The 20,143-nt window shown below is 40.9% G+C and overlaps 1 protein-coding gene across 1 annotated transcript in view; it reads right to left on the bottom strand.

Moving 5' to 3' along the window:
* LOC147710960 (uncharacterized) overlaps positions 1 to 20,143 on the bottom strand; it is a 217,021-nt gene that overhangs the window by 32,538 nt on the left and 164,340 nt on the right. The window contains exons 5-6 of the mRNA XM_086921746.1: positions 18,062 to 18,170; positions 14,196 to 14,326 (exon numbers count right to left, since the gene is read on the bottom strand). Coding sequence (XP_086777872.1) covers positions 14,196 to 14,326; positions 18,062 to 18,170 — 240 coding nt within the window. The remainder of the gene's footprint in view (positions 1 to 14,195; positions 14,327 to 18,061; positions 18,171 to 20,143) is intronic.

The raw sequence follows: 20,143 nt of genomic DNA, 5'->3' as shown, positions 1-20,143 counted from the left end.
GGGGACTGCGTGATTATAAACTTTAAGCACCCACAACATGTGGCAACGGTCTTGCTTAGAGCGGCTTCAATTACGCAGTCGGAGACTGAAGTAGTTGCTAGGCCGTTGGGCTATTTTTATAACCACCTCGGTGGGCAACCCCCATCTAATTATAAGGAGAAGGCTCCGAGCAATCCCAACTATCCTCACATGGTAAATAGACCATTGATGCCTAACTTCTTCTTTGTATATTTACAACAAGGGGTGGTGAGGGACAGAGTCTCTGAATTAAACAGAATACTCTCACCCAGTCAAGAGATCAGGGCTAGATCCAACACCGTTTTTTAGCTCACTGCACCATCCCAGTTTCAGAACCTGGCTGTATGCAAATTAGTCTGTTCCTGTCCCAGTGCATGATGGGAACAGGGCAAACCAAACTACAAAAGCCAATTCTTACACTGGGAAGGAAACAAGCTACCGGGGACCGGTTTCTGGCATTTCAGCCTCTTCGGCCCGGCTTGCTTGAATCCTGATGGTGCAATGAGCAAGGGACTCACATCTGAGCATACCCTTCCACGCTTAGGGTGGACAAAAATATTTACAACAAGGGGTGGTGAGGGACAGAGTCTTTGGCCCACAACATGGTCCATTCATCCCATCGCTGCATATGGGGAACCCTATGTTCGGGGGGAATGCCCCTTTAATGCATACCCCCAACCCATTTGTACCATTTGGCAATACCCCTCTGTATGATAATGGAATGGTTTACCAGGTCCCTACCCAGTACAGGTTTTAGTCCCTGAGTCACCTAGATCAGAACGATTGACATGAGATTGAACTCCCTAGAGATCTGGAGTTTAGTACTCTTAATGAAGAGGCCGTTTTGTTAACTAAGGAAACGAGTAATGTATGTTTGAACTGTACGTTGAATGGGGGAGACACCCTAAACTCTATACCTAACATAGAGCTTTTTAATGTAGAGAATAACATGTCCATACCTAGTGTTGAACTGCCAAACGCTAGCAATGTAAGAGAGAATATAACCTGTCATATTGCTAGCTGGAATATTGCGGGAATTGTGGCCAAGGAGGATGCCTTAGGCTGGATTGATTTTGTGCATTTGTTTGACATCCTGTGTTTTCAGGAAACATGGAGTAAAAAATTCGAAGGCATAGAGGGGTATGTGTCTTATGAGCTCCCAGCACTTCCCTCATCTCATGGTAGAGCTAAAGGCGGTCTGTTGGTGTTAATTTCTGTCAAAATTACCCATCCTTGTGAAAAAATCTGTTAGCGTGGGGACGCATTCGCAAAATTTATGGCTTACACAAGAACCCGGCAGAAACATTCTATTGATAAATTTCTACAACAATGTATTTGACAACACTAGACATTTAGCGATTAACGAATTAGATACGGCAGTGAATAATTTCGTGAGGAATTTTAACAATGCATTTGAATTTATTTTTGTGGGGGATTTTAATGTACCTGTGTGCCCATTATCCACCCAGAAAGTTTGTGGTGTGTATAATCGACAGGGAGAGGCTGAAGTCCATTTCCCCCATCACACATACGGGGAAACTTTGAATAATTTTATGATCCATTATGACTTGGAAATCATGGATAATGTTAAAAATGACACGGGTGGAAATATTCCAACTTTTAAAGGAAGGGGCGCTAATACCGTTATTGATTTTATATGTATGTCATCAACTATTGCCCCGTTATGCCCGATGCCCAATGTGATAGATATCATGTTGAGTGACCATAACTGTTTGACTACTGAATTAACCTTTTGGGTAAAAAATCATGTCTGTGAAAATGGTATTATCAATAATATTGAACCCCATAGACAGAATGGTTATAGACTGAGGTGGAAAGGAGAAAAAGCCGCTATAACATCATATTCAATTATATCTAGTTGTCTGATAGATATCACAGCAATTTTAGAACGTAAAGACACCTCGTCTGACAGTATTGATCACTTTAACAATATTAATTCCATTATTAACAAAAAGTTTACTAAAAAGGCAGGGTTTGCAAGGTGTCCAAGAGGCTGGTTTGATCATGCTTGTTCCAATGCCCGGAAAGAACTCAAAGAGGCCCTTGCAGCTAAACCAAGGGACAAAGTTTTGGTGGTCCAACTTAGACAGGAATTTAATACTACCCTAAAACGTAGAAAAGCTGAATTACAGCAAGAGGCCTGGGAAAATCTCACCCTAGCGGCGGACACGAATAATTGTACCCTGTTCTGGTCCACGGTGAATAGCCCATTCCTAAAAGATGACAAGGTTCCTGAACTCACTTCTAACGTGAGCATGGACTCATGGATCCAACATTTTTCTAAAATCTTTGATTCTAGTAATCTAATAGATACCAATGGGGATAGATGGCCCATCCTTGCCTTAGATATAACCATCAGTGAAACTATGGCTAGTATAAGAGCTAGCAAAGGAGGTAAGGCCCAGGGGCCAGATGGCGTTCCCATAGACGTGTACAAGACCGCCCCAGATATTTGGGGGCCATTGCTTACCAAAATCTTTAATACAGCTATTAGCGGTAATATACCGTCTACCTGGGAAGAGTCAATAATCATCCCTATTTTCAAGAAAGGAGATCGTGGGGATGCAAAAAATTATAGACCTATATCCTTATTGGATTCATCAGTTAAAATTATGAGTAGGGTCCTCCTTGTAAGATTAGAAGAGTGGGCAGAATCTAATGAGATTTTAAGTAATTGCCAGTTTGGCTTTAGAAAAGGCCGCGGTACTATAGAACAGTGTTTGAATTTAGAGCTATTGGTGGGAAAATATACCCAGGCAAAAAATGGGTCGCTCTATCTTTGCTTCGCCGACCTTAGTAGTGCCTTTGATCTGGTAGATCACTCAATACTATGGGCCAAATTACTGGAAATGGGTGCCCCAGAGGGAATTATTTATTTCTTAGCCCGATTATATGAAAAACTTTGCACCAGTGTCCGCTATGGACCCAACGGGGAGTGCTCCACTAAGTTTGGGATAGGAAGGGGCATCAGACAGGGGTGCGTTCTTGCGCCCCTGCTTTTTACCCTTTTTATTAATGAGGTTGAATCTGCCCTGCAAGCAGTCGCTGCAGATGCCCCTAGAGTTAATAACTTTAACATACCAGTATTACTCTATGCGGATGACGCAGTGTTACTGTCTAGGACACCCTTGGGCCTCCAACGCTTAATGGATTGTTTTGTATCCTTCATTAAGAATAGGAAACTGGTGATTAATGAGGCTAAGACTTTTGTAATGGAATGCAGTTCTGGAAAAGTTAAAAGAAAAGGGAAAACCCACTATGTTATTGATGGTGAAACAGTGAAAAAAGTTGATAACTTTTGCTATTTGGGAATTACCTTTTCTCACAATGGGAGCTGGGCCACTGAACATAAGGTGGTCAGAACTAAGATGATCAGGAGCGCCAATGGGGTCTTTCTGTTTGCCAAGAAATTGGGGAATAGACGTATTAAAGACATGTTAAATATTTACCAAGCAAAATGTCTTTCTGCTGCCCTTTACGGGGCAGGAGTCTGGGGGGTGTCATCTGCCAAGAGCTTACAGGTAGAGGAGAACCTCTTCCTGAAAAAGCTCCTATGCTTACCCAAGTCTACTTCCAACTCCTTGGTTCACAATGAAACAGGGATCCAAGCCTTAAACGATCTGATCATGTTAAGGCCCATACTACTGTGGCGCTCGATCTGGCTCAGTGATGGTACCACACTGAACAGAGCAATTATTAAGGACTGCCTTTTACTGGACCAACACTTGAAGATCCCTGGGATCAGTTACATTATTGATTGTGTACAAAATTTATTTGGAATCAATGTGTTAATGGACCCCTACAGGCTTTCGGAAATTCCCAAATCTGATGTGAAAACAATATTTTTAAATCATTGTAATGAAAGGCATCACTTAGAGGACTCTAAATTAACTACTTGTGTACTATACAATAGCTTGAATGAATTTACTGGTTTCAGACCATATCTATCACAGGTGACAAGAACCTCGCACCAGTTTGTACTGACCAGAATGAGGATGGGTATAGTACATTATCTGGTCGCGTGGCCTAACATTAAATTGCGCCCTGTTGGTCCCTGTAAATGTGACAATAAGACTGAACAAAGCACTAAGCACTTTTTGTTAACATGTGATTTGTACATTGAGTTACGGAAATTCTACTTGAAGCCATTATTCATTAGATTTGGAGTGAGAGACACTACAGAGGCTATGAAATTGATTTTTAATCTGAATCATCCGGACATTTGCTTTTTTACTGCATCTTTTTTACTCAAAGCGATTAGCGCCAGGAAAAGTATGTGTTTTTAAAAATGTTATGTACATTTTAAATATTTATTCCATCCCCCTCTGGATATTTTGTAATATGCGTATCCCCTTTTTCTTTGATCGATAATGTATATATATTGTCTCTAATCAATAATTCAATATTTTTATATTTTTGTTTTCTTCTATGAAATTGTATGAAATGTCTGTATTATTTGTGCTTTTATGGACATGTTTTTTAAATGCTTCGAATAAAGCTTTATGAAATGAAATGACAGCTGCCTCAAATGTGCTATTGACAGCAAAACAGGAACTAGCAGCCAACTGGAAGAAACTACAAGTGCAAGATATTGCACAATAGTCCAGAAGACGTTGGTTGCTCATGGCAATGGAAATGCTTACTCATGACCAGAGTAACATGCAGAAAAGATTTGAAGCAATGTGGAAACCGCTATTGCTTTGAAAACCAATGTGCCATCCTTTTCTCGTCCAAGGACTCTGCGGGCTTTGAGAATGAATTGCGATTCTGGGCCCCTGCGATGAAGAGGCCATCCAGAGTGGGTTGTGGCAATAATAATATACAATGCTGGGTGACCGAGAAACAGGATTGGTTGTTTTCATACCCAGTTGAGGAGATGTGTCTCCTTGTGTGTGGAGGGAGGATGGGGAGAAGGAGAGAGAATTATAACGCAATTGAAATATTGTCAGAGCTAATGGGAAGATAGATCAGTAAGATCCTACCATGTTTGTGTTACGTTTTGGTATCTATATCTGAAAAGGTTAATAAAAAGAGTAACAAAAAAAAAATTGTGTGAGAAAAAGACAAAGATCACACATTGGATAACTGATCTTTCCCATCTCTCGGTGGACCAAGCAAATTAATCTTTAACTGGGAAGCATATTCCAGGTTCTTTATTTATTTATAGAGCGCACTTACGCTAAAGCTTCATGCCACCAGTAAAATAACAAAGCAGATAAAAAGCAATGGTGGGAAAGAAAAGCAATGTAGGAAGGCCATTAGGCCAGAGAAATGAAAGTTTTCAGAGCCTAACAGAAGATTGAAAGATGTGGTGTGCACCTCAAAAACTCAGGGAGATCATTAAGCAGTTTGGCAGCAGAGTATGAAAAAACATTGTCGTCAGCGGTCACCTTGTATGCTCTTGGAATGGTGGAGATAAATTGTCCTCTAGAACTTAGATGGCATGGAGGGAGGTAGAGGGAGAACCTATTTTTCCAGAAGTGTGATGTGTTGCCATGAATAATGCGGTGCATAATGGTCAGGCACGGCTCTTCGGGTAGCCAGTGAAAGCTTACTAATACTGGTGAAATGTGTTAGTGGGTGTTGGCAATAAGGCAAGTAGTAGCATTCTGTACTTTCAAACAATTTTAGAGGCACCCAAGTTACAGCGTTCCCATAGTCAAGATGGGCTAAGAGTAGGGCTTGGATGATCGTTCTATTGTGGCCAATGGCATAATGCAAAATGATGGGGCACCCTTGCAGAATATGATAATGACCCCAGGAGTCTTTAATAACTCACAAATATTAATAGGTATTAGGCTGAACGGGGATGGGGGCTGTACCGCTGGAGCAGGAGTCTGTGTTTTGCCCCTGATGGGGACAGTAATCCAGAATCCAGAACATTTTCTTCAACATCTTCAATTGCTGTGTAGGTGGCCTGCAGATCCATTGTGAACTGCTAGTCTAACACTATCCCCAGATGTTTACCCTTGACAGCCAGTTGAGTGAAGTCTTCATAATGGAAGGTTAGGCAGCGAGAAAAGGCTTGCAATATTTATTTTTGAAGTTCCGTCTTGGATGGAATACGTTTTCAACAAATGTGTGCTTATCCATTGGTGGATGATGGTAAAAGTTTGATTTAAGCATAGCTGATCCGGAGGAGTGGCTGATCCAGAAGACTGAGGTTGAAGATAACTAGGATGTCATTGACATACATATACAACAGCACCCCATGCTACCTAATATGCTGGCTAAAGTGAGGCTGAAGATAAGTTGGATGTTGTCGACATACACGTATGACAAACCCCAGGCTAGTCAACAAGCAGGCCATGTAAATGTTAAGTAGGGGTGAGAGAATTTACCCTGAGGTACCCCACATACAGGCGTCTGAGGTTTCCTAAGCTAACACTCAAGTCCGGCCCACCAGGAAGGAGAGGAATCATTGAATGGCCAGATTGCCAGCGTCAATACATTCTAGACAGTTCATTAGTATGTCATGGTCAATGGATTCAAAAGCAGCCGTTAAATCCAAAAGGACTAAGGCTGCCAATTCACCCTTTAGTACAAGAAAAAGGGTCAACCCAAGAAGTCACTGGGACCTGGTTGTTAATTGGTATAGAAAGAAGGTGGTCCCAGAGCAGAAGGACACATTTTTGAAAATATGCAAAAATACTCTATTTTTCATTTGAGAACACCATATTATTTAATCACATAGTGTTACGAACAACTTACTGTACATTGCATTTGAATAAGTATTTTTCAAATATTATAGTGCCCAATGGTAGGATGGGGGAAAGGTAGTGAAGTGGTTGGAAGTAGTGAAGATAAAGGAATGTGACAGAGTCAAACATACATTCTCGATAAACGGAGCATAATTACAGCTGGCTTCACAGGTGAGCCAGATAAGAATACATCATATGTTACATTTATTTACATACCCATACTACTATAATCAGCGTTACAAATCACACTTGTATTAGAAGGGGGCAATGGGGTAGTGGTCTACGTTTCGACCCGAGGTTAGTAGGGTTGGTGTCTCTTACGAGTCTAACTATATTAGACCCTACTATACGTTCATTGGGTTTAAAATGCTATGAAATATGTTTTTTACATTCCTCCATGTTAATACATGACCTAAGATGAATTCAAAAGTTAATTTAAAATTGGGTACAACTGAGTAAAGTACTTTCCCCAATGTTGTGATGTGACTCACTATATCATTGTGAATTGTTTCTACAGCCGAATGCACAAAATCAGATGTGGAACAGTGTTTTTTGCTAAAGCTTCACAAGAGAACACATTTAAGTTGTCATTGTACTTGAGCTAATTACATGTTATGCTAGTTCATCCTTAATTAGAATCACATAGCCCTATATTAATTAGTTAAAGACTGCTATACAAGTACATAGCATTAGAACGTCTTTCCACAGTTGCGTTTTGCTCACGTTGGTCGAGAGATCAGAAAATCCTTGTTCTGGTGAAATGAAAAAGGCAGGAACTTGCACCACATTTAATTAAGTTGTTGTCATGCAAGGCTGAGCACGGGATTGATTAATTCTGACCATCCAAACTGAGGTGCACCAAACAGCTGGGCTGCTCTTTACATATTACGGTAGCTCCTTCTTCTTGGATGCCATATCAATTATGATGATGGTTTTATGTACCTTGCAAAATTGCCAATTAAATGTGGACTATAGAATTCTTTTATTTTTATTGTTTTCTTCTTTCTAAAACATAACATTCAAGAGCGTATTTACACCACAATTTACATAGAATCATTTTCTTACCATGTGATGCTTGCTCCTCCCGTAATTCCCGTCTATTCCATTCAACTACAGGGTTGTTCTGTTCATGTTCTCATTCTAAATTGTGTCCCAATCCCACGTGCGTGTCCTCGCCTGTTGGGTGTTTCGCTGGACAGTCCCACCAGGTGTGGAAAAATGCACCCATTTCCTAAGGCATAGGGGATTCGAGGTCTTCCCTACCTGACGAAGTAGTATCCAAGTGTAGTACATCCTATTTAGTACCTTGAGTTGAATCAGTTTAAAGCTAGCTTTAACGATCCCTTCTGCAAGGAAGTTCAATGCCTCCTGCCAGTCCTCATCTATTTCCCCCAGGTACCCTTCCAACTTAGCCTTGAGGCGTGTCAATGGGCTCTGAGTGTTACACATCAGTGTGCCATAGGTCAGAGATATCAATTTGTGTTGAACCTGCCCCTTGAGCAATCTCCTTTCTAAAGGGGATTCTTCCCTGATTTCTTCATCCAAGTCAATTCTGTTGGACAGAGCATGTCTAAGTTGCCTACATTTGAACCACTGCGTGGGTGGCATCTCATACTACTTCTGGAGATGTACGAATGGAACCACTCCGTTGGTGTCCCATACATCGGCTAGTGTGCTGAGGCCTATCCTGTCCCACCCCAAGAACCCCCGCAGTGCGGCTACATGCTTCAGTCTAGTTCCTTCCCAAAGTGGTGTGCTCTGGGTCAATCTCTTATCCAATACCTTCTCCCTCAAAAGGCCATTTCACATATCGCTCACCATGACCGTATCCTGAAATGCCCAGGCTTCGTGGCCAGCACCGTATAGCACATGCATAAACGTTTTAGGACCCATTCCCCATCTGCCTACCTGCACTGCCGGGTCATCCCTGTCTGAGTACACCCAGTTATTAACTATTGCGACCTGTGCTGCCTCATAATTCTTTCGGGGATTTGGCAATGCTATACCGCCGTTTATTTGGCTCGCGGTAGTGTCCGTATGAAAATGCGTGGTTGCCCTCCAACCCAAAGCAGTTTCTCAGCAAGCTATCAACACAGGGAAAGAACGCATTGGGCAATTTGTATGGGCAGTTCTGTAAAACATACACCAATTGTGGTAGGGCAACCAATTTAATGAATAAAGTGTTATCCCAGTGCACTCAAGAGTTCAATGATTTATACCACTGAATTAATTAAGTTCATGGAGTGGCGCTCTAGTCGTCGCACGTCGTCAAAGCGTGCCTTTTGATCAAAATGAAAGTGTTGAGGGTAGGAGCACCTATCCTCGAGGCTGAGCGCCAAATTAACGATGAAAACAAGTTTCTTATCAAAAGTTCATGTGTTTTATTCACTTCTTCATGAATGTGTTCCAATAGTTCAATTCAATTCGACTGTATAAGTATCCTTGTTGCCATAATTCAATTCTTATGTAGATACTTCCTTAAACATTTTCTCAATCTTTCTTTACACCCAATGCATTTCGGGTCTTCAAGAACATGACCCTTCGTCAGGGGTCTGTACAAAGGGAGCAAACAGGACCAAATTAATCACTCAAAATTGACATGTGACGAAAATATTGCAACAAAAAATTAGTTATCTAACTCCTAATACGGAAAGATAGAAAAGAATGAAAGTGCCATCTAAGTCAGAAATGTAAACGCCACCAGGTAAACAACACTCTCTATATCTGAATGATGCCACTCGAACGCTGTAATTAAAAAGTTCACCATGCCACTGTACGTGTCAACTATCACACAACGGAGTTATACACAAAATCATAACTTACGAATGACAGGACGCGTTCGCGTCTCAGCGTGTTCTGTCGGTTAACCACAGGGTTACAACAATAGCAATCATTGGTGGAACATATATCTTGTGATCGCGTTCGTGACCAATCACGGCGCGAGCATCGAATCACATGTTCTGAGTGCGATGGCTTCAAAACAACGGGCCGTGTAACACTGTGCTTGATGGACATTATCAATCGTAATAATAAAGTGCAAGGCACTGAAAATACACAAACTTGACATAAAAAATGATGCAATGTTAAATAAACATTATATGAGCTAAATGCATACGAAAAATATACACATATGTAAAACAATGATGGGGACCAGAATAATTGCAGAAGTCAATGTCAAAGATCACAGTGTTTGAAAAAACACGAGTGTTCAATCCGATCATTCAAACCAATAGGGTGGCTTGAGTGTAATATTTTTATCCAGTAAAATTCAGCTCTTAGTCTCTGTTTGACTGGATCCAGGTCGGGGCGTTGTGGGATCGTCTCGATAACCATGAATTTAAGTTGGGAAATTTGATGGCCCATTTCTTTCCAGTGGCTGGATAAAGACGATTTCATATTTCCAAGTCTAATGTTACTCTTATGTTCCGTGATGCGGACTTTGATTTTGCGTTCCGTTTGCCCAATGTAAATTTTGCCACATGGGCATTTGATCAAATATATGCAATTGGCAGTGTCACATGTGCTAGAATGATGCAATTCTATAGGAAAGCCTTTAGTTGGATGCATGAAAGTTTTACCCATCATCACATTGTTGCAGTGGATACAATTTAAACATTTGGACATCCCTTTCCATGTTTTTTTCTCCTTAGGAGGAGTATTGAGTAGTTCTTTGATATTTTTAGATCTTTGAAAAGCAAACGTGATTTTATCATTATATAAGTTGTTGAGATCAGGTTCAGTTTGAATCAAATGCCAATGTTTGTTTATAATCCGTTTGATTTTGTTCGAGTCCGATGAATATTTCAATACACAGACAGTTTTCTGTTCTGATTGTCTAGCCTTAGGTGTCAATAAATCGATTCTCTTCATTTTATCCACTTTAGATAAAGCATTTTGTAAGATGTCTGTGGGATAACCTCTTTGTACGTACTTCTCTGTTTGTTGTTTGATTGACATGTTTGCGTCGTCTTCATTTGATGTCATTCTCTTGAGTCTGATGTATTGTGAAGTTGGCAAGTGTTTCTTGAGAGCTTCAGGATGGAAACTTTGAAATAGAAGGCTCGCGTTTCTATCTGTGGGTTTATGAAAAACTTTCGTGCTGATTTCATTGTTGACTAATGTGATTTGTACATCCAAAAATGCTATGGTTTCAATAGAAATGGTATGTGTGAATTTTATCCTTTCATTGTGAGAGTTAAGTTTCTCAATGTTTTTTTCAAGTCATTCTTTTGATCCTCGCCAAATAAGAAAGATATCGTCGATGAAACGCTTGAACATTATTAGACCTTCTGTCCATATTTGATTGCTCAAAATGTAGTCTCTCTCAAACTTTTGCATGAAAATGTTCGCGTATGAGGGGGCCTCCCCAAAGCCCATTGAAGTGCCATTTGATTGATTGAAGAATTGACCATTCCATTCGAAATAACTATGGTATATTGCGAATTGCATTAATTCTAAAATCAAGATTTTTTGGTACTCTTCCAAGTTGCTGTTTAGTAGGCTCCATTCGAGCGCTTCGATGCCTTCTTTGTGTGGAATAGAAGTATATAACGCGATCACATCAATCGTACATAGCCAATGAGTATCCCCATGTTGCAGTTTAGCACTTTGCAACATGTTTAAAAAGGCTGTGGTGTCCTTTATGTATGTTTCACTGCTTTGAACAAGTGGTTGTAAAAATTTATCGATGAATTTCCCTATGGGTTCCGAGATGGATCCACAGGCCAAGACGATGGGTCTGAATGGCGGGTTGATAGGATCCTTGTGGATCTTGGGCAACATATATAGTTGCGGTCTTCTAGGATATTTCAAATGAAAAAATGCATGAGTTTTTTGACTGATCCATTTCATCGTGAGTGCGTGATCCAATATTAGTTGTAAAACTTTCTGATATTCTTGTGTTGGATCTCCTGGTAATGGTAGGTAAATATCCTGGTTGAAGACATGGTTATTGACGCTCATATTGTAAAATTCAGTGTCCATCACTATAAGAGCGCCGCCCTTATCTGCTTTTTGGAAGGTAAGACTTTTATTTTGGCTCAAATTTTTAAGCGTGTTCCATTCTTTGATGGTTAGGTTGTTTTTCTTGGGTTTGTTGAAAGAAATTTTCTGAATTTCAGACATTACAGCTCTTTCGAATGTTTCTATAGTTTTGTGTGTTATAGGTGCACAAAATGTACTGGGCGGTTTGAAATCATGATCCCATGGTTCAGGTGCTTGTGTTTGGTTGATGTCTTTAAAAAAGTACCTCAATTTCAAATTGCAGAAACATTTTAAAAGCGCAATTTCTGTTTCACCAGCATTAGATCTATAAGTAGGTACGAACGTCGTTCCTTTGTTCAACAGTAACATCTGAGTCTTGGTTAACTGTTTGGATGAAATGTTAATGACTAGGTCATTTTCTGTACTTGACTCCGTGTCCTTCGGGCCACTTCCTCTTCTGTTTCTTTTTCTTTTTCTTTTTGCCCTTCTTTCCCTTGGCTTGTTGTCGGAGGTGCATTTGCTGCCGGACTTATGTCTAAAAAAGACATTTGTTGAGCGGGCGTTTGACTGGTGGAGGGCTTCACGATCTGTTTCGTAGTCATGCTAACTGGTGGTCTGCTTTGTGAAATGTCAGAATCCGATACAACGCTTTCTTGCGAAGATGTAGTATCTGGTTTTTTGTTCTGAGGTTATGTTTGCCATTTCTTTTGATTATAGATCTCCGCCCAGGAGTACACTTCTTCAAGCTTATAGTCCAAAGTGTCGCGTCGGTACTTGCGTACTTTTCTTTCGTTGACTTCCTTGGCATAGCGATCTAATTTCTGATTAATGTCTTCTAAAGTTTTTTCGAGGTCAGGAATTTTATTCAACTCTTCCTTTAAAGTTTTAATTTCTTCTTCAAGCTCTAAGAGCACCTTTGATAGTTCCTCAACAATCAGTAAAATAAGATCCAGAGAGCATTTGTTTAATATTTGATACCATTTCTCCAAGAATTTCTTGCTGTTTTTACAGAGCATTGGAACACATTCATGAAGTGAATAAAACACATGAACTTTTGATAAGAAACTTGTTTTCATTGTTAATTTGGCGCTCAGCCTCGAGGATAGATGCTCCTACTCTCAACACTTTCATTTAGGGCAATCAATTTAAACATGGCTGCCCAGCCAAACAACAATATGGGTAGAGTACTCCAACGTTTGACGTCACGTTCAAGGTTTTGTAATAACTGGTCGAGGTTGGGCCGGGCATTAGAGTAAGCATCTCTCATAATCTACATTCCCAGGTACTTAAATATTAGGTTTTCCACTCTTAGCGCTTGTGGTAACTGGTCTATCTGCCTGCATCACCCCATTGGGGACAGGAGCGATTTCCCCCAATTAATTGAGAAGCCTGAGACCTGCCCGAATATTTGGAATATTTTAGCTATGACTGGAGAATTCTTGAAGCAAAGTTTTGCTTATAAAGAACAACTCCAAGTTATATTCTATTCGTAGAAACGCATATTGATTAATGGACAGAACAGCCTTAGCAGCATTCCAATTAGAGTATGTCGGAATGGTTAATGCACTGCATAGCTCAGTTGATTGGCAATGAAGCTTAGAGGAGGGCAAGTCTCAATCATCACTCCAAATTCCTAGAAAAACACAGTTGTCTAAGGCCGCTTACTGAGTAGATATATATGTAGTTTGATAAACTTTGGTGCTTGGAAAAAAGCTTCTCCCACCAACTGGACTCTGAACAAACACATGAAGATAGGCTTGCCTTTGGCGCAGTGTCGAGTGGTAACTGTTCATAAATTCCAGTCTGTTGAGCAGCACATTGACACGGACAATCAATAACCGTGACCATGAATTGGCCTAAAGGAATACAATGGCCGAGATGATGGTACGGTACAACGTGCGTCTTAACACATACACGTTATAATTATCGGTGCACTTCCCCGGACTGAGGTGGAATATAGCCAAGACTCACTCAAGCCTAGCCTACCCAGCCAATTCTTTATATAACCCAGCCAAGGGATTGTATGAGACAAAGGATCACTTAATATATTGCAAAGGCGTGCTCTATAAGGCTCGTTTTTCCATATGGTCCTTAAAGGAATCCTGTAAAGGGGTGGCTTTAGGTTATCTATATTAGTAATCGATTTTAAATTTAAACGAAGTCTTAGTGGAATCAATTGTGCACTTTCTGGAAGTTTCAAGAGTGATCTTCTGAAGTAATCTCCCCCTTCTAAGTGTATCAAGCTTTCAGCAGTTGCACCACAATTCCGGTGTCGTACACGGCTGCATCAAGGGCTTGCGCCTTGTAGAGCACCACAGCCGGGGATTTGGCTTAATTTATTTAAGGTAACACTAAATGCATTAATAGTAAGTTGTATGAACTCACAGCAAGAATACAATCACTGTCTGCCCAGCTCTCATGATTTATCACCTAAAGAGCCCAAAAGTTTGGAGCAACTCCAAAATTACGTACCTGACTTTTTCAGAGATGTAACAGAAGCTGCTGGAAATATATGACTGACTGTGGATATTCGATGAATCTGCCCCAGCGCTCGGTTGTCGTGGACTTTCTTGCGTAAGAACTGCAAGGCTGGGTCAAAACGCCTGTTAGAGACACAGAGCAGACGCAAGAACAGTTACAAGTACTGCTCACGAATCAAGAACCTCAAGAATTAACAGGTAAAGGACACTGAACAGTGTTTCTCTGAGTCAAAAGCTTTCACAAATTAGAAGACTCATTATATTAGATTATCCCTGGACTAGGCTTAATGAAGTCCATGCACACTACTAACATCGAACAAGCATTGGCAAAGCTAACGAGTGGCTTTAGTAGGGTAAAAAAAGAGCAGGAGGCAGTATTTGGGTTGGGCAAGCCTGCCTCCCCCAGACACTGGCAAGGAGAGCGGGGGAAGTACCCAGCATACTTCACGGCTATTTGGCCTGTACCATCCTTTGGTCCCCAGGGAGATGGTGTCCAGGAACAGAGGAGGTCTGAACCTGGTGGCACTAGTCATTATTTTTCTTATCTTTGCATTGCATCATTCCCTGGGGGCACGAAGTTCCTTGGGGACAGTCCAGAGAAAAAAGAGAGGTGTGAGCATGCACGCTGACCCTCCCTACATCCATTTCTTTTCTCCCATGGAGTTTTTGGAAAACAAGTTTAGTTTTATTATAAAACATGCAGAGTCAATAAAGGCCTTCACATGCATAAAAAAGAATAATCAATGAGATAAATAGTGATATAAATCAGTGCAAGTCAGTAGGAATCTATTTCCATGATTATTAAATAGTTAACTTAGATCCAGATATGCTAAAAGTTCAACTACAATATAAACCGCAGTGAAGGAGTGCCCTTATGATATTTTCAATTATTGAGTTTCAACGTCTATTTCACAATTTATTTATTTATTTGTATTTATTTATAAAGTTCTATATAGCGCTAGCTAAACCCGTGGGTATCAGAGCACTTTACATACACAAAGGAAAAGAAAAAATTGCATTACATCGCAGGCCATGAGGATGCATAAAGATATAAGCAAAGACATAATACTGTGAAGGGGGAGAAAAAAACGCAGGTAGTTGAAACAGTCAGATAACCACCATCCTTGAAGGTCAAAGTGAGAGGGGAGTCCATTAGGTTATTGATACCTAGGTTGGTTGACTTGGTCTGTAAAGTATTGGTTGAGGAGCAGGGGTTTCGGGTCCTTTTTGAAGCAAGGTAAGGAGGGGTTGTATCTGAGGTCAATAGGGAGTTTGTTCCACATCCTGCACTAACAAACGGAGATTGCCAGAGTTAAGAATCCAGTGATGTGCTAACGGAACTAAGTTTGATGCGTGCGCGGTCCAGTTGGCCAACTTTAGTCCCAAAGATGAGTATACATTTTATAAAATTTGCATTTAGTCTTTGGTTTACAGGATTCACCCCCTCCACAACACTTGCCTAAATGTCTGAACTAGGAGTTGACTGAACAGTGGGTGGAGCAACAGTCCCTGTTCCTTTAAAAGTACTGGGCAGATGCATAAAACATGAAGTAGTGATTCTTTTGCGGTACCACAGGGTCTGCAATATAGGATGTCATTTATTTTCTGCTAATGTAGAAAGCTGGATAATGTGGAGTGAATGCCGAACCCATGTCTTATGAAAAAACTTTTTACGTTTTTTGAAATTCTATAGTCAAAGTAAGATTGTGACTTTAGAGAGGTGCCCGATTTTATTATTTGGTAGGAGTGGTTTTGTTATGCAATTGAATTCTTGCCCTCTACATAGGACTTTGTGGGTCAGGTTGTTTAATGCAGTTTTGAAACTGGTTGATGGTATTGGGTGAGCCTAAGATGCTCCGCCTGTAAATGACTTATGGATTCCTTTGCTTTAGGTCTATGAGGTGAGACTGAGCTTGTTGTAGTCATCTCACGCCTTCAAGCTTTCGGAAAGCAGGGTGAGCGACGTCCCTAGCAAAAGTAGTCCCCCCGGGGACCACTATTCTTTTTTTCTTTGCTTTCTCTGCCCCTGTTGAGCAGTTTTTGACTACCTTGGTGTTGTTTTACTCCTAGTGACTAGCCCTAGCCACCAGGAGTAGTTTATTAGGCCTCCTGGCCGCGTAATGTTTACATTACTGTAGGATGTTGCTCTTTCTGTGCTCCCTCCTGCCACAGGTCCTGTCTTGCCCCAGTCACCTCTCACCAGGGTCTTTCATGGCTTTGCCTCTAGGGCCCTCAAGGCAAAGTGCCCTGTCTGCCTGTACTCACCAGCTCTTATGGCTTCCTGGCCACTAGAAGGGCAACTGTGTGTCAGCAGAAGTTGAAAGCATCCTCCTTCTGGAAGGTTACACACCTGCAAGACCAGTCCTTACAAAAGATCCATCCCTGTATTGTTCGCCAGAGGGTGTAGGGAGGCCAGCTTCACTGGCCTTATAGAACCAAACCCTACTCCCTGGGCGCCAACTGGAATCAGATGTTCTTGAGTCCATCTTTGCAGTAGGGGTCAGGTATATTCTTTCTTCCAGCTGGGCATTACTCCAGCATCGCTTGCCCCAGGACTAGACTGTTTTCAAACGTATCTCTCTAGCGCAGGAGTTTATGTGGTGGGGTGGAAAGTTCCTGAAGCTAGGCATCTCTGTTCAGTCCCAAGGTAACACATCATCACTTCATATCTGCCCAGCATTTTGGTTATTTCTGAGATGGGGTCATCAAATGATCTGTTCAGAGACTTTCTCTGAGAGCCTAAGCCCTACCCCTAACTCTACAGTTGCTAGGTACTTTCCATCCATAACTCAAAACGCAGCCGATCTTGTGAATCGCTCCAGAAGTCTGGATACTCTGTTTTGCTTCTGTGAGATTGAGCCTTCCCTGGCCAGGACCAATGGGAAAAGTAATTAGCAAGTAGAGATTCGTCCTCACCCTCTCCTTTAGGAGAAGCAGGGCTAATTACTGACTAGCCTAATGGTGTAATAGGCCTGTGAGCCTCCAGCTGGCCAGAAGAATAATTAACGTGGCCCAGCCTGGTGATCTCATTAGGAACTGAGTCAGAAAACAATTACAAATCCTGAAGTGCCACAGGGACTGCAGATATGTGGAAACTAAGATGTGCATTTGGTATGCTGATTTACCACACTTTTGGTGCTTCAACAGAGTATCTCAGCCTGACTACGACAAAACTGTACTTTGATGCAGATTTCATCCATATTGCATAATACATTAAGCACACTATAAACTTCAGCAAAGCACTAGAGATGTATACACTAGCTCTATCAATACTTACACATATTTTAAGGCCTCACCAGATCAGTATCAATCCATGAAGTGTCTCCTCTCTGAAAGGCTAGCTTTGCACAGATAACGGCCTGAGTTACACTGTAGTCTAACATGCTCAGCCGGTACATGTGTGCGCACACATATACACGTGCAATCAGCCCAGAGCCACTTACACTAGCTGTGTAGCAGTGGACCTTAACTTAAAAGGCGCACATGGTGGTTAGCACTCCCAATCCTTTATAAGAGCTTACAGTGGAAAAGACTAAGTTAGCTAGACTCTTTCACTGTAAATGTCCATAAACCAGGTAGTCAAAAAAGAAAATCATCTATGGGCAATATTGTAATACTGTACTGTATTATTTTACTGGATGATCAGTGTTTGTTTGGAAAATTGTACATCAGAAGTAGGGTGCAAATATGCTCAGGGAGTCCTTAACAAAATCATAAAAAAAGTCTATTGAGCACAATGGAATTAAAAAAAATAATGTTGCGTTCATGGTGGAGTGAAAAATAATTATACACTTTTTATTAACGGAATATATATTGAAATAATGTAAAAACATTTAATGATGGTACACTGTGCCTTACTTGTAGAATCCACAGACTAATGGCTTTCCACTTCTATCTGCTTCATCAAAGCAAACTTCAGCTGTCTGTCTGTCCAAACTGGGGAGCTTCTCACAAAGCACTCCTTTGCCTAAAGAAAAGAAAATAAAGTGATCACAACCTAAAACAATTATTAGAAAATGCTAATGCATCTGGCTTCATACTGAATATATGCCTGTAATACAAAGTAGAGCACAGCGAACCATTAATACTCTGTACATGTGATATTGTAGGTACCAATTTGTCACATGATAGCCTTAATGTAAAGTCAACGACCCAGTACCCTTCTATTAAGTTAATGTGGGATTCCATGTGGAGATTTTGGGGTATCAGAATTTTAAATACCTGCTGGAATCTCCAAATAGAATTCCTACAATTACAAGTTACACCACAACGTACAGCAAGTAGCGAAATGAATCTGTTTTTCTTCAGCCAGTATACTAAACGTGATTCAATTAAAGATAGAGGCACAACATAACAATGACAATTTTGAAGAAAGAAAGGCCCAATTTCTAATACATAATATAGTCGATCCTCCAATTTATTTTCTATCTCAGATGTTTCACGTTAAAGCTTTCTTCCATTGCGCCTGGTGGGGCAAGACGAGCCCTTATGCTTGAGGCTCTCAACACCTATCAGAACGTCCATTGTCTCTAATTTTCCATGCATTGATTTTTTTTTATGGTGATCTTCGGATGTAGTCTAATAGTTTCAGCGCGTGGAAAATGAAAGGATTTAATACAATTGGGTATCCAATACGAGGTGGATCTGTCCCATCTCCTGCACACCGATTTTGACCATTGTAAGCTGAATCTAAGACTTTGCCATCATGGGACGGTTTTGATCATTTGATTGAATGTGCCCTGAAGAAGTCCATAGTTATGAACAAAATGTGTTGACTGTCTCTGCTGTAACATGTGAATCGGTTGAGAAAGAAAAGTCCCTGCCCAGTTCTTTTTTTGGCAAATTAGTACACTGAACGTGGTAAGCTTGTGTACGGGGCAGTGGGGATAAGGGAGGAAGGGAAGGGGTCGCTGGACATAAGGGAGCATTACAAGCTTCCCTGGGCCTTGACTGTGGGTAGAGGAAGGGCCTGGAACGGATCTGGGTTGCAATGGAGACCTTTCTTTCAAGCGATTTTACTAGCTGAAATATCTAGCTGATAACATTGGGTCCTATATCTGCATCTTCTGGGTGCTGAAACCCTGGCCCACGTATAGATATGCAGAGCAGAATTCCATACACTAATTTTGCTCTACACAACTCATTATCGGGGCCAGCTTGTAATTATGTAACCATCCATGAAATGCTATAACCCTCTGTAAGAATGACATATGCGCTCAGTAACAGATAGCTTTACCTATCTGTAGCAGATGCTAAAAATAAACTTCTTGACATTGCAATTTATGTGAGTTCCTGAGATAATACACTATTGGGGAAGGAAAATAAGATGTTGAGTGACTGAAACAAAAACACAGACATATAAATGTTTTTTGTACATTGGAAGGACATAGAAGACTACTAACCGCTTGACAAACATTACACTCCTATTAGATTCAACATAACCCGACCTGAAGGTCAAACAAGAAGCTAATGAAAAGGTAATGAGAGGCACAGATTTATCTTATACTGATTGTGACAAACAACAAGGGACTATGTGACTAGTTTCTGGGGAACATCCTTTACAACGCGGCTGTTACCCCGCAGTGCTGTTACGACGTGTCTTTTACAACGCAAGTCGTTACTACGACTTGCGCTGGATGGCGCTGTGGGATAAGGAATCTTGTAATTTTATATTCCAACACCTTCCCTACTGTTACGGGTACTGGTGTTGGAATATAAAATTATAAGATTCCAAAATCCGCACCCTCCAACGCAAGTCGGTCTAACGACTTGCGTTGTAAAATCTGCGATGTAAAGTACCACGTTGAAAACAACTGCTTTGTACTGACATACATCCCTAGTTTCTTCTTGCGGTAACATGGCAGAAAGAGCACGAAAGGACCAGTAGTTATTCTAAACGGTTAGCAAAACATGAATACTTTCTTGATACAAATGTTTTCA

Source organism: Lissotriton vulgaris, chromosome 5 (assembly GCF_964263255.1).
Source record: "Lissotriton vulgaris chromosome 5, aLisVul1.2, whole genome shotgun sequence".
Lineage (NCBI taxonomy): Eukaryota > Metazoa > Chordata > Amphibia > Caudata > Salamandridae > Lissotriton > Lissotriton vulgaris.
This window is presented reverse-complemented; position numbering and strand designations above follow the sequence as displayed.